Raw genomic sequence first — 26441 nt, forward strand, 5'->3', positions numbered from 1 at the left:
TCCAGGATCACCATCAGGACGTATTTCTGGCATCTAAAGAAGGGAACAGGGACAGCTTCCTGGACATCACCTCAGAAGGCAGGCCCCTTCCAGTGACAGGACAACTTCCTCATATGGAAGGGGAGCCCCACAAGAGATGAGATGGGGAGGAGCCTCCTAACACACTCTACAGGAGGGGCAAGGCTTGTAGGCAGCACGAAAGGGGAGGGTCGAGCTAAAGAAAGAGTGGGGCTTAGCTTCTCTGCAAGCAGATGGCCAGGCAGGGACAGAGTCCTCCACTCTGAGCAGGAACCGCTGGAGGTCCCTCTGCTGGGACACCCCCACCTACCCTCACCCAACCGAGGTCACCCTCTTCCTTCCATCCCTCAGGGGAGGGCAAATGCCAGGCACCAAGGGTGAGGAACTACATCAGTTCTGGAGCAAGGGCTCTTGGCTGCCTTGAAGGCCTGCCTGGGGTGACAGATGAGAGTGGACTACTGAACTTTACTTTTATAAAGACCAAGAGTTAAGGACTGAATCAGAGCTAGAGAGGGAAGGGCTTACTTCCACTCCCTGACCAAATCCCTTTCTCTCATTTTAGAGGAAGACTTCCTTGCTCAACCTCCACGTCTGGCTCCCTCCTCCACCCCACAGTTCTGGCTGGAAGCTGTCGCCCATTCTGGCCCTCTTCCCTTCTTCCCTCGTGGCTCCATCACACTGGGTCTGGAAGGCTTAATAAGGAGGCACATCAGAGACATTATTTCTGCGGTGACAACCCTCCCAGCCAGATAGAAACTCCTCCCTTAGGGGGACCCCCAGCCTCTGCTACCCCATCTCAGCTCTCCCTCCGGAAACCCCGGGGTAAAGCACTCTAAGGGGGATGAAAGGGACCCGGGCCGCAGCGCGGCTCCAGAGGCCCTTTTATGTCCGGGTTCCCAGGCGCTAACGACGTGTCCAGACAGCTACCCCAGCGCCCGGGGCGGCCCCACTCCTCTCTGCTCCGGGGACGCGCCGTATCCTCCACCCTATCCCCTCGGCCCTCCAGCCGCCGTTGGGGTAGTCCACCCCAACCCCCCAGCCCAGGGGCGTGAAGTGAAAGAGCGAGGAAGGGGAGAACTGATGGGCACGCGCAGCTCCTCCCCGCCCAGTCAAACGCGTCCGTCCTGTCCAGCCCCAGAGACTAAGAGACCCCTAAGCGACCCGGCTCCCTGACCCCCGCACCACTTTCCCTCCCTCTCCATAAATAGCCACCTTCTCTTACTCAAGCCACTCCCCCCCAAGGGCATCAGGCCAGAGGGCTCTCTTCTGATGGCCCCAGGGGAGACCAACGGGGAGGCGGGACGGGGAGGCGGGACGAGGAGCTCAGTTGCAGGGAGCCGCGCTGCCCTCGGCCTCGCGCTTGCCTTTGCCCCCAGGGGGCTCCGCTCCGCCGGCCTTGCCCTCTCCCGCCGCCGCCCCGGCAGCCTCCTCTTTGGCGCCCTCGTGGGTTTTCATGTGTTTGGCCAGGTGGTCGCTGCGCATGAAGACTCGGCTGCAGACTGCGCAGGGGAACTTCTTGGTGCCGGTGTGGGTCTGGAGGCGGCGCTGCAGCTCGTCGGAGCGCGTGAAGCGCTTGCCGCAGAAGAGCCAGTTGCACACGAAGGGGCGGTCGCCGCTGTGCCAGCGCAAGTGTGCCTTCAGGTGCGATGTCTTGGCGTAGGCTTTCCCACAGCCCGGGATGTGGCAATTGTGCAAATGCTTCTTCTTGCCCCCATCGGGCCCGCACGGAGCCCCCAGTCGCTCCGCCTCCAGGCAGTTGGGGCAGCGGCACACGGTCTGGCCTGAGCTGCGGGGCGCTGACCGCCGGGAGCCTTTGGGCCGGGCCGCCCCATCCAGACTGGTATCCAGCCCCTGGGATTCCGGGGCGGCTGCTTCCAAGGCCTTCGCCCCGTCGGGAGGCCCGAGGAGGTGCTGCCCTCCGGCGGCTGGGAGGAGGTGGTGCGGGTGCGGGTGTGGGTGGGGCGGCTGGGCACAAAGCTGGTGGTCTCCGACGTAGCCCCCCAAGCCAGCCTGAAGCGCCCCGGGGTGGCCAGGTGAGGTCAGCGCGCCCTGAGTGTGGGGGAGGTCCATCCAGCTGGTACCCGGATGAAGGTCCCACCACGAGCCCTCCTCGGTGCCTGGGTGTGTCGGCCGGAACCACGATTCGTAATGGTGTGACACGTCCGGCTGCAGGAGCTTGGAAAAGGGTCCCGGGGCCAAGGGACTGTCGCTTTCCAGGTCCTCGCAGGTTACCCGAGAGGAGTAACAGTGGCCATGGCACTCAGTGAATGTTTTTGAATGAATTCATTAATTTTTAAACTGTGATTGATTGATTGATTGATTGATTGATTTCCACAATGTATTTTCCTGTGTTGCCTACATAACTGTAGTGAAACTCTGATTCTTATAAGGAACTCTTGGTGTTATGGGATGTTTAGGAAAGGCGGTGAGTTTAAGACGCTGTACTGACGCTACTAAAACCTCCTGGTGAAGGGACCTCATGAGCCTGCTCTCCGGTGTGCTGGCAAAAGAAAAACTGACCCTCGGTGCTCTCTCCCCAAGGTAGGCATCAGCAAACTAACAAGGGAAAGGAAGGAGGCCGCTAAAGATAGGCATCTGCAGGAATTGCTAATCCAGCTCCAGACACAGCCTCAACACCTTCATTAACCCAAAATGAACTGTGTGAAACTGGATTTCTGAACCACAAGACAGGTAAGGGAGTCTTTTCCAAAGCCAGGTGTAGAAGAGCTCTTTACCTTGAGTCTAAAATCGCCTTCGGGCCATTGAACGTACCCACTCTCATTTGCTTGTGTCGTGAGAAATCACAGAATTTTTGAGCTGAAGGGGTGTAAAACCCACACTTCTTACTGAAGAGTAGTCAGCAAAGAAAGTATATTGAATTAGGCTACAGCAATGTATTTTCTTTATATTTCTCACACTACAGCTGAACACAAACAACGTCTTTTTCCATACCTCAGAGCTTCCTATTGGCCACAGATAATTCACTTCAGAGATATATGCTTTTTGAAAAATAATGTTCTGGGTGGCTGGGGAGAGCCCTGTGGTGGGTGTTCAGGAATTCTTTCTGCTTTACCATTTAAAAGAGCTAATAATGGTTGGGGAAGCACCCACACCTTTTGCTCCCTGAAGAATTCGGTGCTAAACTTAGTTCTTTGCAGCTCTGTGTTGCATACATTTTAAGCAGTTAGGAACTTTGCACATGAGCAGGAATCAAAGTGAAATTCAAAAGTGGAACTTCATGGACCATTCGCATATTGGAGAGGCATCAGTGGGATTCCATGACAATGCTAATTTGAGTGTTTTTGCTTGGTGCCTTTTATTGCCCGTGCCAAAGATCAGTACTATGGAAAGCAGAGCGATTCATATATATGAGTTAAACAAGTCTCTTGGCCTCTTTGTACCTTAGTTTCCTCATTTGAAAAAAAAAATAAATGGCTCTCAAGACATACTTTCCAGAATTCATCCTGGGCTTACACCCAGCTAACCAAGAACTGCATGGTGTTTTTACACACAGTTTTTTACATGTATTCATCTTCTATTCCACTTACAACTTGTGTAAAAACTGCATTCCATGCCAGGCCTGAAACGTTCCAAAGCTCAGTTCTGTGAGTAAATTGCAACCAAGATTTCTACAACAAAAGACACAAGCAAAAGAAGAATAAAAATATATATTCTTTCAGAACATTTATCCTTTGGCAATAATTCTAATTTATATATGATGAAACATAACAACACTACTCCCTCCATACGCTAAAGAAATCTCACTGTGGAAGATATTATGATTTATACTTTCATGATTATATATGTGGTGCATTAGATACAAAATAGTAAATGCTCATTAAATACTTGTGTTAAGTGATCTTTATTTCTCTAGAAAGGCAGCACTATCGACATTTTGGGCTGGATAATTCTTTGCTGTGGGAGGCTCTCCTGTACACTGTTGGACGTTTAGTAGCATCTCTGGCCTCTGTCCACTAGATGCCAGTAGCATATACAGTTCTGACAAGCAAAAATGTCTCCAGACGCTACCAAATGTCACCTGCGTGCAAAATCACCCTGGTTGAGAGCCACTGCTCTATAATGATTCACTCTGATCTGTGTAATACTTCTCACACTAATCTTTGCTAGAGACAAAAAGGATTTGCTACAAAATTTTAGTAGTAATTTTAATCATATTTCCAAATGAGTAACAAATTAATTTTATAAAAAATTAAGCTTTACAAAAATTCCAAATATAATGAAGTTATATTTGTAACTTAGATAAACTGCAAAAAAGGTAGTGGTTCAAATGTACGTCTTTCGATAGACTGTATTTTACTGCAGCATAAATCTCTAGGAAAAGGAAAAGGAGAATATTGCCTCAATTAGCTATTAGATATCTAATTAGTAGGAGTAACTAGTAGAGGTTAGAATGATAATAACAAATAAGAAGCTTTGGTCTAAACTCCAAACCTTAGGAATTATTATTTGAACCTTCCAGAGCCCCTAGCCCTGCCTTCACCTCTCTTAAGAGTCTCACCTTCAGGATCTTCATAAATTAAATATACAACTATAGATCTTGATAGATTTTGGAGGTAATCTTTCCTGAGAGCAGAAGCATTGATTAGATGCCACCTTTTGTGGTCTCATCAAATTCTAGATTATGAGCTCAAAGTTTTTATCTCTATATATCATTATAATTTCTAATATTAAAAGGAATATTCTTATATTTACACACTTCCCAGTAGAGTTCTGTTTTTCTAGGCCAATTCACTACCAGAAGAAATAAAAGATACCCTTTCACACAACTTGAAAGGAAGTTACTCCTCTCATTAATATGTAGCTTTAATTCAGTATTACACTTTCTATCATATTGACTTTTATTCGAAAATACCTACTCTTGACTATAGCTGACTATCTTATTTCCATTGATTCCAGCTTAGTCTCTCATTTCACCTGGATGGGTATAACTGTCTTCTGACTGGTGTTTCCATCTCTACCCTCTCCCTTTCTAAGCCATCCTCCACGCGATCACCAGATTAACTCTCCGGAAGTGATCTTCAAATACCAGCATCACTTGTGAACTTCTTGAAGATACGAATAGTCAGCCCTACTCTGGACCTCTGGAATCAGTAACTATGGGAGTGGAGCTTGTGTTTTCACAAGCCCTCCAAGTGGTTGGTTCTGTTGCAGGCTAATGCTTGTGCTAAAGCACTGCTGTGGTAACATGGTAGCTTGGCATGGTATCCTTGGCTTGGCCTCCAAAGCCCTAGATGATGTGGCTCTAAGCTCCTACTCTTCCCACTTGTACTCTACAGGTACTCAGAGTATTTTTCCTGTGCTTTGCCTTTCTCCCACTTTCCTGTTGCAAGCTTATTCTTCCCAAGATGTCCGTCATTGATACCCAATGGCCCTTCGAGGTCCCGTTTAAACAGCATTGCTCTAGTAACATCTTCCCTGATCCAATTTGAAGTCTTTTTTCCCTCTTTTGTGCTCCAATACCAACTTATAGCTCTCATTGCCCATACTCATTTCTTTCTTTAAATATAGCTGTTTTTGCAACCCATTTCCTCTGAGCAGAAACTCCTTCAAAGTATGGACTAGATCCTGCTTATGTGCATCGTCTATCATGTTTAAAGCCAACGCGTGGACATAAAGCAAACTCAAATATTTATAAAATCAACAAATAGCTGGGGAGTGGATAGAAGGAGGAAACGACTGTTTTAAAAGAAATGTAGTTTTATTACTTCATGGTGCCTCCACAGCACTTTGTCGTTATGGTTTGAGCTTATATGTTTACTTTCCCTGTGAGATCATGAGTTGCTAAAAGGAGTCCTGTCTTACCCGTCTTTGTGTTTACAACACTAGGCATAGTGCTGATCAGCATATTCTTTTTTCGCTTTTTTATTGATTGGCAGTTTTTTTTTAAAGAATGAGAATACTTATTCTTTTTTAAAGAATGAGAATACTTATCCAAATACCAAATACTATTTGGCGCCTGAGATTCTTTTCAAACCTCCACTGCTCAGATGCTGAGCAGTCAGACTCACAAGGATTAATGGGAGGTGAAGGCTGCTTCTGGTGTGATGTACGGGGTGGGGGTCGGGAGGTTGCCATTGGACGTCATTCCGGAAGCAAACATCAAGACTGTGTGGTGATAAACATGAGTCCCCGAGGTGGCTGGCCTGAAAGCCGGTTCACATCCTGAACTTCCCCAGCTGCCCGCTTGGGGGCAGGACCGGGCAGAACAGCACAGCCCCAGGCTGCAGTCCCCAGGCTGCAGGTTCCTCGGTCACTTTCCCATTCCTGACTTCACTCACCCACCCTAGAGGGATTCTATTCCCACTTCCCAGGAGAGGAGAGGGTGGCTCAGAGACGTTGCCCAGGGGTCAGGCCAGATGTTTTGATTTCCCGAACTCCCTCTCAGCCCCTCCAGGACTGTCCTGCCAGGGGTGCCAGAACTGAGGGGTCAGAGGTGGCCTCGGGCTCCATTGCGGGGGGGGGGGGTGTGGGGGGTGGGGAGTGGCGGCAGCCAGGCAGCATTGCCGGTCAGAGCGAGCGAGTGAGAGGCATGAGAGCCGCACCAAAGGCCCCCGATAAGAATGCAGGTCAGCGGGAGGAGCTGCAAGGGGAGGAGGGGCAGTCCCAGCCCTGCCCAGACAGGCCCAGCCGCCCCCACAGCTGCCCTCCTCGCCCTGGGGGCAGCAATGGGGGAGAGCAGGAGAGGACTCGCCAGGCTCCTGGGGTCTAAGTCCCCCAGAACCAGGAAGACAAAAGAGGAGCCCCAGGGAGCGGGGTGGGCCTGAGGTCACCGTAACACGCCTGGCCCTCCGCCACCCAGGCAGACAGAAACAAACGTATGGCCCCCTCAACTGGTCTGCTTTCCTCTGTAACCCCTAAATCATTCTGATGCCCCCATTTAAGAAACTTTGTGACCCCAGACTCTCCCAAACAAGTGGTGGAATGGGCCAGCCTGGGTACCAGATTTGGCTCTGAGAAATTGGGTTAGGGTTAGAGTGGGGGGAAATAGGAATCCCACTGGGGTAGATGACAATTTTGGCCAAGATGTAGGATGGAAAGGTGAAAGAACGTAATAACCTACTCTGCCCCCTTGGAGCCAAAAACTGATCCTCTGTCAACTTTCCTAGGTTTGGGGCCCTGGAGCCATGAGGCTTTTACTCATCTGACGTGTGTTAGGCACCAACTGTGCACCAGGCGTTTGAGCAGCCTGGGAAAGTGTGCATTTGTGCATATCCGGGGGTGCCCGATGGGTCCAGTGAGGAACTTCTGTGCACACCGTGGTTGTGTAACTGCGGCAGGTCTCTAGCTGGGAGTTGCACTAGGAACCTTTCCCTCATGCTTTTCAGCTGGGCGGGAGCCCATCGGATATCTCGGCTGCCTTTCATCACCTTGTCCCTGATAGGGATCATCCTGGGTGGAGAAATCGCTGTCGGTCACCCCCACCTCTCTCAGAGCCAGAAGGCCTGATTGACAGGCACACACCCACGAGGGTGGGGTGAGGGGGCCAAGGGGCTGGCCATCTCTGGGAAGGCAGGGAACCGGCATTCTTGGCAGGGGAGGCGAAAGAGGGGGCTTCCATGTGGAAGAAGAAGGAAATATCTAGAACCTTTTCATCTCCACAGGAGAAGACCAGGGAGGGACAGTCAGCCCAGCTATCAACCCCGAGGGAGCGCCACCCTCCTTCTGCATCAACAACCTCCGGGCAGGATCAGACCCTTCAACAATCAGCTCAGCTCTGCCCCCAAACAAAGGGAGGTGAGGCTGCCCAGGGCTGCAGGATCAAAGAGAAGTGTCCACCCCACCCTGCAGCCAGCCTGGTCCTTGCTGCTGAGAGACCATGAGTCAAAAAGGAAACCGGAGCTGGAAGACAAATGAAGCAGTGGTGTGGTTGATGACTTTATTATGGCATAAAAAACACAGGCTGCTTCTTCCTCCTCCTCCCCCCCCCCCAAAATGGGTTCACAGCACTTAAAGAAAAAAAAATCCTACATTTCTCCTCTAGGGGGCTGCCTAGAAGGGGGCAGACAGCCAAGCAACCTAGATCTATAAAAGAGGGGAGCAAAAGAAAACCTATCCAAAGCCCTCACCAGCACACCTGAGAGCTCGGGGCCTCCATGGGAATATCCGTGCTGTCCTCTCCCCAACGCACATTTGGGAGTTCCCCTGAGGATGGTCACTGGGAAAGGCTGTCCTAGTGGCAAAGGGAGAGGTGGCTGGTTTCCTCAGCTGGAGGAAAACGGCATCTCACACCCACAGCGCCCTCCCTCTCTCCCCCTCATCCACCTGGCCAGGCAACCTGCAGGCACTGCCAACTCTCTTCTGCCCCCAGCCCTCTCAGCAAGGAAAGGGACCTCTGGTCGGATTAGCAGGAGGTAGGGGAAGAGGGAGCATAAAGAAAGGACATTACTTCTTAACCTACCCCAGGCCCATGCGTCCTTCAGGGAGAGTCACCCCATCCCTCTTAAGAAGGGCTCTCTTCTACACAAACATATTCCCACCCAGATCCCAGCCCCACTTCCCAATAGCACCCAGTCCTTGGACTGATATCCCCAAGGAAGGAAGAGATGCTGTGGGCCTAGGCTGCAGGACCTCGGCTGGGGTGAACAAGATGGGGTCTCCCTGGCTGGAGACCCCAGGCTCAGTAGAGAAACACACACACACACAGAAACACACACATGCATGGGTACACACAACATGAACACACATGTCCTAATATTAAATAAAATACCCTTTGCTTATAACTTAAAAAATCAATACACAACTAATCCTTGCACAGGGCTCTGGGTGGAGAAAGAAAGGCAGGGAAACGGGAGGTCAGGGGGGAATCTTAAGGCCTCTACCTGGAGCCTGGGAAAGCCCACTAGCTCCAGGCTCCTGCGGCCTGTCAGACCCTGCCCCCATCAGCTTTTTTCCTTTTGCCTGGCTCAGCCTCTTCTGGCTTCACCCCTCCCCACGTTCCCCACTCCAGGATCACCATCAGGACGTATTTCTGGCATCTAAAGAAGGGAACAGGGACAGCTTCCTGGACATCACCTCAGAAGGCAGGCCCCTTCCAGTGACAGGACAACTTCCTCATATGGAAGGGGAGCCCCACAAGAGATGAGATGGGGAGGAGCCTCCTAACACACTCTACAGGAGGGGCAAGGCTTGTAGGCAGCACGAAAGGGGAGGGTCGAGCTAAAGAAAGAGTGGGGCTTAGCTTCTCTGCAAGCAGATGGCCAGGCAGGGACAGAGTCCTCCACTCTGAGCAGGAACCGCTGGAGGTCCCTCTGCTGGGACACCCCCACCTACCCTCACCCAACCGAGGTCACCCTCTTCCTTCCATCCCTCAGGGGAGGGCAAATGCCAGGCACCAAGGGTGAGGAACTACATCAGTTCTGGAGCAAGGGCTCTTGGCTGCCTTGAAGGCCTGCCTGGGGTGACAGATGAGAGTGGACTACTGAACTTTACTTTTATAAAGACCAAGAGTTAAGGACTGAATCAGAGCTAGAGAGGGAAGGGCTTACTTCCACTCCCTGACCAAATCCCTTTCTCTCATTTTAGAGGAAGACTTCCTTGCTCAACCTCCACGTCTGGCTCCCTCCTCCACCCCACAGTTCTGGCTGGAAGCTGTCGCCCATTCTGGCCCTCTTCCCTTCTTCCCTCGTGGCTCCATCACACTGGGTCTGGAAGGCTTAATAAGGAGGCACATCAGAGACATTATTTCTGCGGTGACAACCCTCCCAGCCAGATAGAAACTCCTCCCTTAGGGGGACCCCCAGCCTCTGCTACCCCATCTCAGCTCTCCCTCCGGAAACCCCGGGGTAAAGCACTCTAAGGGGGATGAAAGGGACCCGGGCCGCAGCGCGGCTCCAGAGGCCCTTTTATGTCCGGGTTCCCAGGCGCTAACGACGTGTCCAGACAGCTACCCCAGCGCCCGGGGCGGCCCCACTCCTCTCTGCTCCGGGGACGCGCCGTATCCTCCACCCTATCCCCTCGGCCCTCCAGCCGCCGTTGGGGTAGTCCACCCCAACCCCCCAGCCCAGGGGCGTGAAGTGAAAGAGCGAGGAAGGGGAGAACTGATGGGCACGCGCAGCTCCTCCCCGCCCAGTCAAACGCGTCCGTCCTGTCCAGCCCCAGAGACTAAGAGACCCCTAAGCGACCCGGCTCCCTGACCCCCGCACCACTTTCCCTCCCTCTCCATAAATAGCCACCTTCTCTTACTCAAGCCACTCCCCCCCAAGGGCATCAGGCCAGAGGGCTCTCTGCTGATGGCCCCAGGGGAGACCAACGGGGAGGCGGGACGGGGAGGCGGGACGAGGAGCTCAGCTGCAGGGAGCCGCGCTGCCCTCGGCCTCGCGCTTGCCTTTGCCCCCGGGGGGCTCCGCTCCGCCGGCCTTGCCCTCTCCCGCCGCCGCCCCGGCAGCCTCCTCTTTGGCGCCCTCGTGGGTTTTCATGTGTTTGGCCAGGTGGTCGCTGCGCATGAAGACTCGGCTGCAGACTGCGCAGGGGAACTTCTTGGTGCCGGTGTGGGTCTGGAGGCGGCGCTGCAGCTCGTCGGAGCGCGTGAAGCGCTTGCCGCAGAAGAGCCAGTTGCACACGAAGGGGCGGTCGCCGCTGTGCCAGCGCAAGTGTGCCTTCAGGTGCGATGTCTTGGCGTAGGCTTTCCCACAGCCCGGGATGTGGCAATTGTGCAAATGCTTCTTCTTGCCCCCATCGGGCCCGCACGGAGCCCCCAGTCGCTCCGCCTCCAGGCAGTTGGGGCAGCGGCACACGGTCTGGCCTGAGCTGCGGGGCGCTGACCGCCGGGAGCCTTTGGGCCGGGCCGCCCCATCCAGACTGGTATCCAGCCCCTGGGATTCCGGGGCGGCTGCTTCCAAGGCCTTCGCCCCGTCGGGAGGCCCGAGGAGGTGCTGCCCTCCGGCGGCTGGGAGGAGGTGGTGCGGGTGCGGGTGTGGGTGGGGCGGCTGGGCACAAAGCTGGTGGTCTCCGACGTAGCCCCCCAAGCCAGCCTGAAGCGCCCCGGGGTGGCCAGGTGAGGTCAGCGCGCCCTGAGTGTGGGGGAGGTCCATCCAGCTGGTACCCGGATGAAGGTCCCACCACGAGCCCTCCTCGGTGCCTGGGTGTGTCGGCCGGAACCACGATTCGTAATGGTGTGACACGTCCGGCTGCAGGAGCTTGGAAAAGGGTCCCGGGGCCAAGGGACTGTCGCTTTCCAGGTCCTCGCAGGTTACCCGAGAGGAGTAACAGTGGCCATGGCACTCAGTGAATGTTTTTGAATGAATTCATTAATTTTTAAACTATGATTGATTGATTGATTGATTGATTTCCACAATGTATTTTCCTGTGTTGCCTACATAACTGTAGTGAAACTCTGATTCTTATAAGGAACTCTTGGTGTTATGGGATGTTTAGGAAAGGCGGTGAGTTTAAGACGCTGTACTGACGCTACTAAAACCTCCTGGTGAAGGGACCTCATGAGCCTGCTCTCCGGTGTGCTGGCAAAAGAAAAACTGACCCTCGGTGCTCTCTCCCCAAGGTAGGCATCAGCAAACTAACAAGGGAAAGGAAGGAGGCCGCTAAAGATAGGCATCTGCAGGAATTGCTAATCCAGCTCCAGACACAGCCTCAACACCTTCATTAACCCAAAATGAACTGTGTGAAACTGGATTTCTGAACCACAAGACAGGTAAGGGAGTCTTTTCCAAAGCCAGGTGTAGAAGAGCTCTTTACCTTGAGTCTAAAATCACCTTCGGGCCATTGAACGTACCCACTCTCATTTGCTTGTGTCGTGAGAAATCACAGAATTTTTGAGCTGAAGGGGTGTAAAACCCACACTTCTTACTGAAGAGTAGTCAGCAAAGAAAGTATATTGAATTAGGCTACAGCAATGTATTTTCTTTATATTTCTCACACTACAGCTGAACACAAACAACGTCTTTTTCCATACCTCAGAGCTTCCTATTGGCCACAGATAATTCACTTCAGAGATATATGCTTTTTGAAAAATAATGTTCTGGGTGGCTGGGGAGAGCCCTGTGGTGGGTGTTCAGGAATTCTTTCTGCTTTACCATTTAAAAGAGCTAATAATGGTTGGGGAAGCACCCACACCTTTTGCTCCCTGAAGAATTCGGTGCTAAACTTAGTTCTTTGCAGCTCTGTGTTGCATACATTTTAAGCAGTTAGGAACTTTGCACATGAGCAGGAATCAAAGTGAAATTCAAAAGTGGAACTTCATGGACCATTCGCATATTGGAGAGGCATCAGTGGGATTCCATGACAATGCTAATTTGAGTGTTTTTGCTTGGTGCCTTTTATTGCCCGTGCCAAAGATCAGTACTATGGAAAGCAGAGCGATTCATATATATGAGTTAAACAAGTCTCTTGGCCTCTTTGTACCTTAGTTTCCTCATTTGAAAAAAAAAATAAATGGCTCTCAAGACATACTTTCCAGAATTCATCCTGGGCTTACACCCAGCTAACCAAGAACTGCATGGTGTTTTTACACACAGTTTTTTACATGTATTCATCTTCTATTCCACTTACAACTTGTGTAAAAACTGCATTCCATGCCAGGCCTGAAACGTTCCAAAGCTCAGTTCTGTGAGTAAATTGCAACCAAGATTTCTACAAAAAAAGACACAAGCAAAAGAAGAATAAAAATATATATTCTTTCAGAACATTTATCCTTTGGCAATAATTCTAATTTATATATGATGAAACATAACAACACTACTCCCTCCATACGCTAAAGAAATCTCACTGTGGAAGATATTATGATTTATACTTTCATGATTATATATGTGGTGCATTAGATACAAAATAGTAAATGCTCATTAAATACTTGTGTTAAGTGATCTTTATTTCTCTAGAAAGGCAGCACTATCGACATTTTGGGCTGGATAATTCTTTGCTGTGGGAGGCTCTCCTGTACACTGTTGGACGTTTAGTAGCATCTCTGGCCTCTGTCCACTAGATGCCAGTAGCATATACAGTTCTGACAAGCAAAAATGTCTCCAGACGCTACCAAATGTCACCTGCGTGCAAAATCACCCTGGTTGAGAGCCACTGCTCTATAATGATTCACTCTGATCTGTGTAATACTTCTCACACTAATCTTTGCTAGAGACAAAAAGGATTTGCTACAAAATTTTAGTAGTAATTTTAATCATATTTCCAAATGAGTAACAAATTAATTTTATAAAAAATTAAGCTTTACAAAAATTCCAAATATAATGAAGTTATATTTGTAACTTAGATAAACTGCAAAAAAGGTAGTGGTTCAAATGTACGTCTTTCGATAGACTGTATTTTACTGCAGCATAAATCTCTAGGAAAAGGAAAAGGAGAATATTGCCTCAATTAGCTATTAGATATCTAATTAGTAGGAGTAACTAGTAGAGGTTAGAATGATAATAACAAATAAGAAGCTTTGGTCTAAACTCCAAACCTTAGGAATTATTATTTGAACCTTCCAGAGCCCCTAGCCCTGCCTTCACCTCTCTTAAGAGTCTCACCTTCAGGATCTTCATAAATTAAATATACAACTATAGATCTTGATAGATTTTGGAGGTAATCTTTCCTGAGAGCAGAAGCATTGATTAGATGCCACCTTTTGTGGTCTCATCAAATTCTAGATTATGAGCTCAAAGTTTTTATCTCTATATATCATTATAATTTCTAATATTAAAAGGAATATTCTTATATTTACACACTTCCCAGTAGAGTTCTGTTTTTCTAGGCCAATTCACTACCAGAAGAAATAAAAGATACCCTTTCACACAACTTGAAAGGAAGTTACTCCTCTCATTAATATGTAGCTTTAATTCAGTATTACACTTTCTATCATATTGACTTTTATTCGAAAATACCTACTCTTGACTATAGCTGACTATCTTATTTCCATTGATTCCAGCTTAGTCTCTCATTTCACCTGGATGGGTATAACTGTCTTCTGACTGGTGTTTCCATCTCTACCCTCTCCCTTTCTAAGCCATCCTCCACGCGATCACCAGATTAACTCTCCGGAAGTGGTCTTCAAATACCAGCATCACTTGTGAACTTCTTGAAGATACGAATAGTCAGCCCTACTCTGGACCTCTGGAATCAGTAACTATGGGAGTGGAGCTTGTGTTTTCACAAGCCCTCCAAGTGGTTGGTTCTGTTGCAGGCTAATGCTTGTGCTAAAGCACTGCTGTGGTAACATGGTAGCTTGGCATGGTATCCTTGGCTTGGCCTCCAAAGCCCTAGATGATGTGGCTCTAAGCTCCTACTCTTCCCACTTGTACTCTACAGGTACTCAGAGTATTTTTCCTGTGCTTTGCCTTTCTCCCACTTTCCTGTTGCAAGCTTATTCTTCCCAAGATGTCCGTCATTGATACCCAATGGCCCTTCGAGGTCCCGTTTAAACAGCATTGCTCTAGTAACATCTTCCCTGATCCAATTTGAAGTCTTTTTTCCCTCTTTTGTGCTCCAATACCAACTTATAGCTCTCATTGCCCATACTCATTTCTTTCTTTAAATATAGCTGTTTTTGCAACCCATTTCCTCTGAGCAGAAACTCCTTCAAAGTATGGACTAGATCCTGCTTATGTGCATCGTCTATCATGTTTAAAGCCAACGCGTGGACATAAAGCAAACTCAAATATTTATAAAATCAACAAATAGCTGGGGAGTGGATAGAAGGAGGAAACGACTGTTTTAAAAGAAATGTAGTTTTATTACTTCATGGTGCCTCCACAGCACTTTGTCGTTATGGTTTGAGCTTATATGTTTACTTTCCCTGTGAGATCATGAGTTGCTAAAAGGAGTCCTGTCTTACCCGTCTTTGTGTTTACAACACTAGGCATAGTGCTGATCAGCATATTCTTTTTTCGCTTTTTTATTGATTGGCAGTTTTTTTTTAAAGAATGAGAATACTTATTCTTTTTTAAAGAATGAGAATACTTATCCAAATACCAAATACTATTTGGCGCCTGAGATTCTTTTCAAACCTCCACTGCTCAGATGCTGAGCAGTCAGACTCACAAGGATTAATGGGAGGTGAAGGCTGCTTCTGGTGTGATGTACGGGGTGGGGGTCGGGAGGTTGCCATTGGACGTCATTCCGGAAGCAAACATCAAGACTGTGTGGTGATAAACATGAGTCCCCGAGGTGGCTGGCCTGAAAGCCGGTTCACATCCTGAACTTCCCCAGCTGCCCGCTTGGGGGCAGGACCGGGCAGAACAGCACAGCCCCAGGCTGCAGTCCCCAGGCTGCAGGTTCCTCGGTCACTTTCCCATTCCTGACTTCACTCACCCACCCTAGAGGGATTCTATTCCCACTTCCCAGGAGAGGAGAGGGTGGCTCAGAGACGTTGCCCAGGGGTCAGGCCAGATGTTTTGATTTCCCGAACTCCCTCTCAGCCCCTCCAGGACTGTCCTGCCAGGGGTGCCAGAACTGAGGGGTCAGAGGTGGCCTCGGGCTCCATTGCGGGGGTGGGGGGTGTGGGGGGTGGGGAGTGGCGGCAGCCAGGCAGCATTGCCGGTCAGAGCGAGCGAGTGAGAGGCATGAGAGCCGCACCAAAGGCCCCCGATAAGAATGCAGGTCAGCGGGAGGAGCTGCAAGGGGAGGAGGGGCAGTCCCAGCCCTGCCCAGACAGGCCCAGCCGCCCCCACAGCTGCCCTCCTCGCCCTGGGGGCAGCAATGGGGGAGAGCAGGAGAGGACTCGCCAGGCTCCTGGGGTCTAAGTCCCCCAGAACCAGGAAGACAAAAGAGGAGCCCCAGGGAGCGGGGTGGGCCTGAGGTCACCGTAACACGCCTGGCCCTCCGCCACCCAGGCAGACAGAAACAAACGTATGGCCCCCTCAACTGGTCTGCTTTCCTCTGTAACCCCTAAATCATTCTGATGCCCCCATTTAAGAAACTTTGTGACCCCAGACTCTCCCAAACAAGTGGTGGAATGGGCCAGCCTGGGTACCAGATTTGGCTCTGAGAAATTGGGTTAGGGTTAGAGTGGGGGGAAATAGGAATCCCACTGGGGTAGATGACAATTTTGGCCAAGATGTAGGATGGAAAGGTGAAAGAACGTAATAACCTACTCTGCCCCCTTGGAGCCAAAAACTGATCCTCTGTCAACTTTCCTAGGTTTGGGGCCCTGGAGCCATGAGGCTTTTACTCATCTGACGTGTGTTAGGCACCAACTGTGCACCAGGCGTTTGAGCAGCCTGGGAAAGTGTGCATTTGTGCATATCCGGGGGTGCCCGATGGGTCCAGTGAGGAACTTCTGTGCACACCGTGGTTGTGTAACTGCGGCAGGTCTCTAGCTGGGAGTTGCACTAGGAACCTTTCCCTCATGCTTTTCAGCTGGGCGGGAGCCCATCGGATATCTCGGCTGCCTTTCATCACCTTGTCCCTGATAGGGATCATCCTGGGTGGAGAAATCGCTGTCGGTCACCCCCACCTCTCTCAGAGCCAGAAGGCCTGATTGACAGGCACACACCCACGAGGGTGGGGTGAGGGGGCCAAGGGGCTGGCCATCTCTGGGAAGGCAGGGAACCGGCATTCTTGGCAGGGGAGGCGAAAGAGGGGGCTTCCATGTGGAAGAAGAAGGAAATATCTAGAACCTTTTCATCTCCACAGGAGAAGACCAGGGAGGGACAGTCAGCCCAGCTATCAACCCCGAGGGAGCGCCACCCTCCTTCTGCATCAACAACCTCCGGGCAGGATCAGACCCTTCAACAATCAGCTCAGCTCTGCCCCCAAACAAAGGGAGGTGAGGCTGCCCAGGGCTGCAGGATCAAAGAGAAGTGTCCACCCCACCCTGCAGCCAGCCTGGTCCTTGCTGCTGAGAGACCATGAGTCAAAAAGGAAACCGGAGCTGGAAGACAAATGAAGCAGTGGTGTGGTTGATGACTTTATTATGGCATAAAAAACACAGGCTGCTTCTTCCTCCTCCTCCCCCCCCCCCAAAATGGGTTCACAGCACTTAAAGAAAAAAAAATCCTACATTTCTCCTCTAGGGGGCTGCCTAGAAGGGGGCAGACAGCCAAGCAACCTAGATCTATAAAAGAGGGGAGCAAAAGAAAACCTATCCAAAGCCCTCACCAGCACACCTGAGAGCTCGGGGCCTCCATGGGAATATCCGTGCTGTCCTCTCCCCAACGCACATTTGGGAGTTCCCCTGAGGATGGTCACTGGGAAAGGCTGTCCTAGTGGCAAAGGGAGAGGTGGCTGGTTTCCTCAGCTGGAGGAAAACGGCATCTCACACCCACAGCGCCCTCCCTCTCTCCCCCTCATCCACCTGGCCAGGCAACCTGCAGGCACTGCCAACTCTCTTCTGCCCCCAGCCCTCTCAGCAAGGAAAGGGACCTCTGGTCGGATTAGCAGGAGGTAGGGGAAGAGGGAGCATAAAGAAAGGACATTACTTCTTAACCTACCCCAGGCCCATGCGTCCTTCAGGGAGAGTCACCCCATCCCTCTTAAGAAGGGCTCTCTTCTACACAAACATATTCCCACCCAGATCCCAGCCCCACTTCCCAATAGCACCCAGTCCTTGGACTGATATCCCCAAGGAAGGAAGAGATGCTGTGGGCCTAGGCTGCAGGACCTCGGCTGGGGTGAACAAGATGGGGTCTCCCTGGCTGGAGACCCCAGGCTCAGTAGAGAAACACACACACACACAGAAACACACACATGCATGGGTACACACAACATGAACACACATGTCCTAATATTAAATAAAATACCCTTTGCTTATAACTTAAAAAATCAATACACAACTAATCCTTGCACAGGGCTCTGGGTGGAGAAAGAAAGGCAGGGAAACGGGAGGTCAGGGGGGAATCTTAAGGCCTCTACCTGGAGCCTGGGAAAGCCCACTAGCTCCAGGCTCCTGCGGCCTGTCAGACCCTGCCCCCATCAGCTTTTTTCCTTTTGCCTGGCTCAGCCTCTTCTGGCTTCACCCCTCCCCACGTTCCCCACTCCAGGATCACCATCAGGACGTATTTCTGGCATCTAAAGAAGGGAACAGGGACAGCTTCCTGGACATCACCTCAGAAGGCAGGCCCCTTCCAGTGACAGGACAACTTCCTCATATGGAAGGGGAGCCCCACAAGAGATGAGATGGGGAGGAGCCTCCTAACACACTCTACAGGAGGGGCAAGGCTTGTAGGCAGCACGAAAGGGGAGGGTCGAGCTAAAGAAAGAGTGGGGCTTAGCTTCTCTGCAAGCAGATGGCCAGGCAGGGACAGAGTCCTCCACTCTGAGCAGGAACCGCTGGAGGTCCCTCTGCTGGGACACCCCCACCTACCCTCACCCAACCGAGGTCACCCTCTTCCTTCCATCCCTCAGGGGAGGGCAAATGCCAGGCACCAAGGGTGAGGAACTACATCAGTTCTGGAGCAAGGGCTCTTGGCTGCCTTGAAGGCCTGCCTGGGGTGACAGATGAGAGTGGACTACTGAACTTTACTTTTATAAAGACCAAGAGTTAAGGACTGAATCAGAGCTAGAGAGGGAAGGGCTTACTTCCACTCCCTGACCAAATCCCTTTCTCTCATTTTAGAGGAAGACTTCCTTGCTCAACCTCCACATCTGGCTCCCTCCTCCACCCCACAGTTCTGGCTGGAAGCTGTCGCCCATTCTGGCCCTCTTCCCTTCTTCCCTCGTGGCTCCATCACACTGGGTCTGGAAGGCTTAATAAGGAGGCACATCAGAGACATTATTTCTTTGGTGACAACCCTCCCAGCCAGATAGAAACTCCTCCCTTAGGGGGACCCCCAGCCTCTGCTACCCCATCTCAGCTCTCCCTCCGGAAACCCCGGGGTAAAGCACTCTAAGGGGGATGAAAGGGACCCGGGCCGCAGCGCGGCTCCAGAGGCCCTTTTATGTCCGGGTTCCCAGGCGCTAACGACGTGTCTAGACAGCTACCCCAGCGCCCGGGGCGGCCCCACTCCTCTCTGCTCCGGGGACGCGCCGTATCCTCCACCCTATCCCCTCGGCCCTCCAGCCGCCGTTGGGGTAGTCCACCCCAACCCCCCAGCCCAGGGGCGTGAAGTGAAAGAGCGAGGAAGGGGAGAACTGATGGGCACGCGCAGCTCCTCCCCGCCCAGTCAAACGCGTCCGTCCTGTCCAGCCCCAGAGACTAAGAGACCCCTAAGCGACCCGGCTCCCTGACCCCCGCACCACTTTCCCTCCCTCTCCATAAATAGCCACCTTCTCTTACTCAAGCCACCCCCCCCCCCAAGGGCATCAGGCCAGAGGGCTCTCTTCTCATGGCCCCAGGGGAGACCAACGGGGAGGCGGGACGGGGAGGCGGGACGAGGAGCTCAGTTGCAGGGAGCCGCGCTGCCCTCGGCCTCGCGCTTGCCTTTGCCCCCAGGGGGCTCCGCTCCGCCGGCCTTGCCCTCTCCCGCCGCCGCCCCGGCAGCCTCCTCTTTGGCGCCCTCGTGGGTTTTCATGTGTTTGGCCAGGTGGTCGCTGCGCATGAAGACTCGGCTGCAGACTGCGCAGGGGAACTTCTTGGTGCCGGTGTGGGTCTGGAGGTGGCGCTGCAGCTCGTCGGAGCGCGTGAAGCGCTTGCCGCAGAAGAGCCAGTTGCACACGAAGGGGCGGTCGCCGCTGTGCCATCGCAGGTGTGCCTTCAGGTGCGATGTCTTGGCGTAGGCTTTCCCACAGCCCGGGATGTGGCAATTGTGCAAATGCTTCTTCTTGCCCCCATCGGGCCCGCACGGAGCCCCCAGTCGCTCCGCCTCCAGGCAGTTGGGGCAGCGGCACACGGTCTGGCCTGAGCTGCGGGGCACTGACCGCCGGGAGCCTTTGGGCCGGGCCGCCCCATCCAGACTGGTATCCAGCCCCTGGGATTCCGGGGCGGCTGCTTCCAAGGCCTTCGCCCCGTCGGGAGGCCCGAGGAGGTGCTGCCCTCCGGCGGCTGGGAGGAGGTGGTGCGGGTGCGGCTGTGGGTGGGGCGGCTGGGCACAAAGCTGGTGGTCTCCGACGTAGCCCCCCAAGCCAGCCTGAAGCGCCCCGGGGTGGCCAGGTGAGGTCAGCGCGCCCTGAGTGTGGGGGAGGTCCATCCAGCTGGTACCCGGATGAAGGTCCCACCACGAGCCATCCTCGATGCCTGGGTGTGTCGGCCGGAACCACGATTCGTAATGGTGTGACATGTCCGGCTGCAAGAGCTTGGAAAAGGGTCCCGGGGCCAAGGGACTGTCGCTTTCCAGGTCCTCGCAGGTTACCCGAGAGGAGGCCCCCGGCAGCTCATAGCCCTGTGAGAAGTCCACCTCTGGGCCCAGCGGGAGGCTCTGCAGCTCTCCAGGCTGCAGCGAGGAGGGGTAGTCCCCGTTCTCGGTGCCCTGGTATGTTTGGATAGGCTGCACGTCGAGGCGCGGCGGGGAGGCGGGAGGCGCGTCCGAGTGCTGGCTGCCCAGAGAGCCACAGACGGCGGTTAGCATTGCCGGGATCCGGGGTGGGGTGGGGGACAGGGATGATCAAGGGCACCTCAGGTGGGACCTAAAGGAAGCAAAGATGAGGTAAAGTGAGGAAAGTAACCATCTCATTTTCCGTCCTAGCCCAGTTCCCTTCCCTGTCAAATGCTTCTTTCTCATACTCAGGTGAAAAAGAGGAAGGCATGTCTGGGTGGGGACTAAAGATCAGTTAAGAGAACTTGGGAGTGCTAGGAAGGGTTGAGGGTGTGAGGTGCAGAGGATGATGGAAGTCTACCTTCCCCTAGGTGATCCCTCCTATAGGACCCAGCTCATCCTGGAACTTGGGCTGGTCCCAGGCAAGTAGGTCAGTCGGATACAACTAGAGCACAGTGCTGGAACCATTGTAGCTGCCCAGCCCAGTGGGAGGGGCAGTGGCATTGCCCCATAACCCCTGCCTCCATGCCCGCCCACCCGCAGATCTGCTGCCAGCCCAAATGGAGAATCTAGGCCCATCTCAGCTTCCCCAGTTTAACTCAGGACACAGTTGGGGAGAGGGAGGTGGTCTAACCCAAAGCTTAAAGTGACCTGACTTCCCGAAGCCCAAAGCAGGTTCTGAGGTTTTGGAAAAAGAGCTCTCCTTCCATCCCTGAGGCATGCTCAGTGAAGAAGAGCATTTCACTGCTCTACACCACTCACCCCAGCTCCCTGCCTGGCTGGGTTGCCTCAGCCCCACCAAACCCACTCCCATGCCCCTTTCCCTCTGGCAAGGACTTCACCTCCCTGGGGTGCAACTGCAGTGCCAGTTTCCAGAAGACTTCTCCCCACCAGAGAAATTAAGCCCCCCTCCCTGTCCTGACCTACACCAGTGCCCAGCCAGCTTTCTGGCTGCTACCCCTGCCCTCCTCCAATCTAGAGGAGACCAGATGTGAAGCTCGGAGGGGTCAGCCAGAGAAGAGCTTACCAGCACGCTCAGGAAGATAAAATTGCCACCCCCTTAAGGGATTCAGGGACAGAGTGGGGGAAGCAACAGGAAAAGCCAGAATCACACAGAAATTAAGAGGAAGAATTACCCAAAGAGATTATATAGGGGGTGCATTCTAGGCCTGGATCATTTTTAGGAGCTCTCCAGATGATTCTAACATGCAGCCAAGTGTTGAGAACTACTGCTCCAGGCCAGTTCTCTTATTTTAGAGAAGAGAAAACTGAGACCATATTTGGAGAAGTCACTTGAAAAAAACTTTATTCATTCAGTCAGTAAATATGTACTGTATATACCTCTGTGAACCAGAGGTATATACAGTATATTCCTGGTCTGTTTCTCTTCCCCTAAACCACTGGGAACCTAAAGAACCCCCCACCCCTCTCTGGACCACATACCTGTCGCTTGAAATTCCCCCTCATCTCACCACCTCTCCCTAAGGTCTGGGAGCCCTGCCTGATGCCTGGAGTATGTGAGTTTGGGTGCCTGAGCCTTCTCTGATGATGGGGGAGGAGATGCAGTGGTTTAGGGCAGGGACTTTTCCTTCCTAAATCAGGATTCGGATGACCCTACCCCCTTCTGCTTCTGGGACCAGGGAGGTCGCCCTGGTGGTCTGGGAGAGGGAGGGAGAGGGGGATTGGGGCGCCTACTCAGGCTCCTGCTGCCTCACCACAAGAAAGGAACAGGGTGAAGCGGCAGGAATGGAGCCTCAGGCCCAGGCGGGGCAGCCCAGCAGGGGCTGGGCGGGAGCAGTGAGACCTGGGACCCTAATAGCTTTTGGCGCCTGGGAACGGCCCCAGGGGTTGGGGGCGGGGGGGGAGGCTAATGATCCAGGCTCCAGAGTGGCCTCTCCCGCCACAGGGCCAGGGAGCCCAATCCTGGGATGCACTAGCCTGCTACCGAGATCTCGGGAAGGGAGACAGCCGGGCGCGTACCCCTGCTTGTCGCTCCCCAAGGCGGGAAGGCTGGTAGAGACACCTTCCTTCCCCCTTCCGCCGGCTGCCTCTCCCATCACCGGTGCTCAGGTGGTCAGGACTTCCGTACTCCCGGTCCTCAAGGTTCCAATCCTCCAGTTGTCCCAGTCGCTCCAGTTTCCCCAGTCTCCAGCCTCGCCCGTCCGCCCCGTTTTCACTCCGCCGGGGCTCTAAGCCCCTCGGATTCTTTAAGACCACCTCCCCCGAGGCCAGAGGAGGCTGTGGCGCGTTCCGGGCGCGTCTTTCAGAGACGATCCCCGATGCGCGCACCCCTCGCCGCCCTGACCCGGGCTCCTACCTCGAGGCTGTGCTCGGGCGCCTGGCACGGCAGGCTGGCGCCCTCCCGACGGGCGCTCCTGGGCCTCGCGCGCCGGCGGGCTGTCCAGCGGCGAGGGGCAGGAGCCGAGGGCGAGAGGGGGCCGCAACAAGACCCGGCGGCTGGCGGCGGAGGAGGGGCGGAGAGAGGCGGCGGGAGGGCGGAGGGCGGGCGGGAGCCGGCGAGCGAGCGAGCGAGGACAGCTCCGCCCGTGACTCACCGCGCTCTCTGCCTTCATCCTCGGCCCTGCGCTCCTTTTTCCCGAATTCGCGGCCCCGCCCACCTCACCTGTGGCCGACTTTAACCCTTGCGGGCTCTGTCGGACCAGAGGCCGAGCCGGGCCGGGCCAGCGGGGAGGGGGCGGGCGGAGGGAATCGCTATCTAGGTGGCACCCTGCCCCCTCCCTCGCTCCTCCCTGGCCCCTGCACTGCTGGGGCGAGGGGCCTGGGCAGAGTGTTTCCCAGGTTCTGGGGCCCGCCCCATCGAGTGGAAAACTGCCCTCGAGCTGTCTCGGTTTGGCGGGCACCCAGGACTCTGACCCGGCGGGAATGGAGGAGGGGGCGGGTCCTGGGGGTGATACCGAGTCACCCTAGGGCGCCGTTTGCCTCCACGGCCCTCCACCCACCCGCCCCAGTCGGGCAGCGCTGCCCCAGAACTGAGAGGAAAGAAGGAAACAGGATTCAGCGCCAAGGATGTGTCCGGTCTACCCCCACACCTGGGCCGTGAGAAGTAGGTCTTGGCCGCTGCCCTCCTTCACCATTCCTCCCGCCGCTTCTTTCCACCACCAGCACCTTCCGCGGTCCTTTGCTCTCTCTTCTTGCAGCCCGTCTCTCTTTCTCCGGCCACTCACCTTTTTTCGAGTAACCTCCTCCTCTCCTCTTCCCATCCGTCTGGCCCGTCTCTACCTGCCCCTCAGCCCTCACTCTCCATCTACCCTTGGGCAGCAACCCCAGCGCCTCCCAGGTCCGCCTCTCCAATACACCCGAGCTCCCTTCGGTCCCAGAGGTGCTCAGCCTGCGCCCAGCCACCCTCGCCCCCGCGCGCACCCGGCTCTGAAAGATGGGGCAGGCGCCGCGATAGCCCTGGGAAAGGACACTTCTGCAAAGATTTGCGCGACCCCTTGCCACCATTCCTTCCCGATTCTCATCTGAATGTCTAAACCCAAGGTTCATAACTTTGGGGAAGGGTCTTGGATTCCTTTGAGAAAAACAAATGCACATACACAGTGCAACCCTCTGCAACACAGTGCAGAATTTCAGGGCGTTTGCGACGCCCAGCTGAAAACTTCTCTCAAGATCAAAGCTGGTTGAGATATCCAGCGCGGTGGGTAGGAGTGTTCCCCTCTCCTCCCCCGCCAGGAATGGCCTGTGCGACCGGGTACGAAACTCCCTTCCTGGTGGGTGCCTCCCCGAACCGGCCGCTTTGACCTCCTGAAATGACTCTTTTGTTGCAGGGGGCACTCTGATCAACTTCCTAATTTTTTTCGTTGCCTCGGTTGGCTTTCCCTACGGACTCTGCCATCTGCTTTTTTAATTTCGTTTTTGTCTTTACAGTCTATTTCGTACAGCCCGAGCAGAATTTAGGCTGATTCATTTTCGCAGGTACAGCCTCGATTCCACCACCGTTGGTTTACCTGTCCTGAATACGAAGTGCGACTATTAAACGGCTAAACTGATCCACAAGCCACTTGAAAATCGATCTTTTTGTGTGTGGTTCCCCCCACCAAACATACACATTCTCATATCCAGAATCAGGGTCTGATTCATCTGTGCAAATCCCTCTTTTGTAAGACTCAGTTTCCTCATCTGGGCAACCTGAGTACAAGTTGGGAGGGTTTCCTGGGGCTTAAAGGAATTGATGTTCTTAAAATACTTAGCCTGTGGGGCCCCTGGTAAGCTCATAGTAAAGGGAAGATATCGTTGGTAGCGTTATAATTATTAAATAAGTCGGTTCCCAGCAAATGTTTGTTGGATAAAGGTATATTCACAAAGATCTTTGGCTAGAAGTTGACAGACCAAAATTCTAGCTCCAGCCCTGCATTTGCTAAGCTGATCTGGCAGATGAGGTTGCTCTGAGCCTCAGTTTCCTCGTGGGTGAAATGCGGTTAGAGCAGCCGCCCTGCGGGGCAGAGAACAGGCACTTGGGAAGACGCGAGGTGCCTCCCAGATGTCAGGGATTGTACTTTCAGATCAGTCAGATTTCATTCCCGACTCTTGGGCCCCTGAGATGTAGATTCTCAAGAAGCGCTCTGGGTCTTTGTGACCACGGCTAAATCGACAGCCCTCTCTGTCCATATGGTTTTATCTCTGTGCACTCAGCCTGCAAATCTTGACTTAGTTGGGTTTGCACCTCAGTTCACAGCCATGTCCGGAACAGAGTTACGGGCTCACATTGCAGAGCCTGCTACTCGAATTCCTGGGTTAAGTCTGATTCGACCCCTAGGCATTCTCTTCCTCCTCCTCCTCCCTGCAGCCCGCTGGCCTCTGGCTGTTCCCCAAAGCTGCTGCTCTTAAGGTGCTAACACCTGAGCAAGGATCTGACTCTCAATGGGAAACCTGAGCCCCCTCTCCCATTTATTTATAGGCACCAGATTGTCTTGTCTTCCTAGCTCCTTCCATCTTTTCCTGGAAAGAGGGAAAGGGATCCAGCCCCTGGACAGTAGACATCCCACCCCACTTTCACCCCAGGCCCCCTTTCACCCCACCTGGTCCTGACCCGCAGCCACCCGGGTTTCCCTCCATCTGCCTGGCGCTCATCAGCATGAAATTCAACCGCAATGCAGTTGTCTCAGAAAACTCAGCTGTTCTGACTTCCTGCACTGCCTGGGTTTCTGCCTCTGACTCAGGGCACTTTCTTTTCTTCCAGATACCCCTCTGCTTTTGTTCCTTTGATTCCAGCCCTTTCAATTTCCCACTTTCTAGATGTTTCCTTACTTAATGGTGCTCATGATCTGTTGATGTGACTGCCAAGATCACCACTGCCCACTGCCATGTTCTTATCTCACCGCAAAGTTGAACCATGCCGCCCACTGAGATCTGCCCAGGACTTGGGCCATTTCTACTCCTTTCCCTCATTCCACTAAAGGAGTAAACAGACAGATTTTGCCACAAGTGTCTGTCTCCCATTCTTGCCGCCCTCTGCTTCTCATGCCTCATTTTAGTCAGCAATCCACTTTGTACCTGGAGCAGCCTTGTTGGTCTCCATGCTCATAATAACCAGCATTTATTTATTGGGCACCTACTACGTTCCAGGTGCCTCACACAAATATCTCTAATTTTCATGAGTATGCAGCAAAGTAGTTGTTATTATCCCCCCATTGTACAGATGAGGAAGCCTAAGATTAAAGAAGTTAAAGGACCTGCACAAGATTACAGAGCTGTTAAGAGACAGAAGGAAACTGAGTCCAGATCTGTCAGACTCTAAAGCACACGTTCTGCCTGCTGTTCCATCCAGCCTCACTATGGCAGCAGTGATGGCCCTGGCAGCCCGGCTCCCCTAGATCCTGAAGGTGGAGAGGATGACATTTTTAAACTATTCCCCAGATCAAAACCATCAAGATCCTGTTACTAAGATAGCACAAACTGGTCCCATCTTGGATTGGATTGCTGTGGTCTCTTCCAAACTTCAACTGTCCCTCCATGGAGATTGCACTATAAGAATATAGATATCTGCATTCTTATAGTGCAGAACACTATAAGCTGTTCTGCCCATAAAAATTGTCCAGTGCAAACACTCATTTTGCTAGTAGGGGAAATTAAACCCCAGAACAAGGA

The 26441-nt window shown here is 53.0% G+C and overlaps 3 protein-coding genes across 3 annotated transcripts; all 3 read right to left on the bottom strand.

Moving 5' to 3' along the window:
• Window positions 1-1341: 1341 nt before the first annotated feature.
• On the bottom strand, window positions 1342-7427 carry LOC133080805 (transcription factor Sp6-like). The gene is made up of 2 exons (XM_061176906.1): window positions 7407-7427; window positions 1342-2277 (listed from the first exon to the last, which is right to left on the bottom strand). Exons 1-2 carry the CDS (start codon window positions 7425-7427, stop codon window positions 1342-1344), a joined length of 957 nt encoding a protein of 318 aa, XP_061032889.1.
• A 2895-nt stretch (window positions 7428-10322) lies between these two features.
• On the bottom strand, window positions 10323-16404 carry LOC133080806 (transcription factor Sp6-like). Its single transcript, XM_061176907.1, has 2 exons — window positions 16384-16404; window positions 10323-11258 (listed from the first exon to the last, which is right to left on the bottom strand). Exons 1-2 carry the CDS (start codon window positions 16402-16404, stop codon window positions 10323-10325), a joined length of 957 nt encoding a protein of 318 aa, XP_061032890.1.
• A 2897-nt stretch (window positions 16405-19301) lies between these two features.
• On the bottom strand, window positions 19302-20426 carry LOC133080383 (transcription factor Sp6). The gene has a single exon (XM_061176274.1). It carries the CDS (start codon window positions 20424-20426, stop codon window positions 19302-19304), a length of 1125 nt encoding a protein of 374 aa, XP_061032257.1.
• Window positions 20427-26441: the final 6015 nt, after the last annotated feature.

Source organism: Eubalaena glacialis, chromosome 19, assembly GCF_028564815.1.
Source record: "Eubalaena glacialis isolate mEubGla1 chromosome 19, mEubGla1.1.hap2.+ XY, whole genome shotgun sequence".
Lineage (NCBI taxonomy): Eukaryota > Metazoa > Chordata > Mammalia > Artiodactyla > Balaenidae > Eubalaena > Eubalaena glacialis.

Bases quoted from the DNA above. Each gene is read 5' to 3' on its own strand.
- LOC133080805 (XM_061176906.1), bottom strand. From the start codon at position 7,427: ATGATCCCTATCAGGGACAAG. The intron at 2,278-7,406 runs GTGATGAAAGGC...ACATTCACTGAG, and splicing joins TGATCCCTATCAGGGACAAG to TGCCATGGCCACTGTTACTC.
- LOC133080383 (XM_061176274.1), bottom strand. From the start codon at position 20,426: ATGCTAACCGCCGTCTGTGGCTCTCTGGGCAGCCAGCACTCGGACGCG.
- LOC133080806 (XM_061176907.1), bottom strand. From the start codon at position 16,404: ATGATCCCTATCAGGGACAAG. The intron at 11,259-16,383 runs GTGATGAAAGGC...ACATTCACTGAG, and splicing joins TGATCCCTATCAGGGACAAG to TGCCATGGCCACTGTTACTC.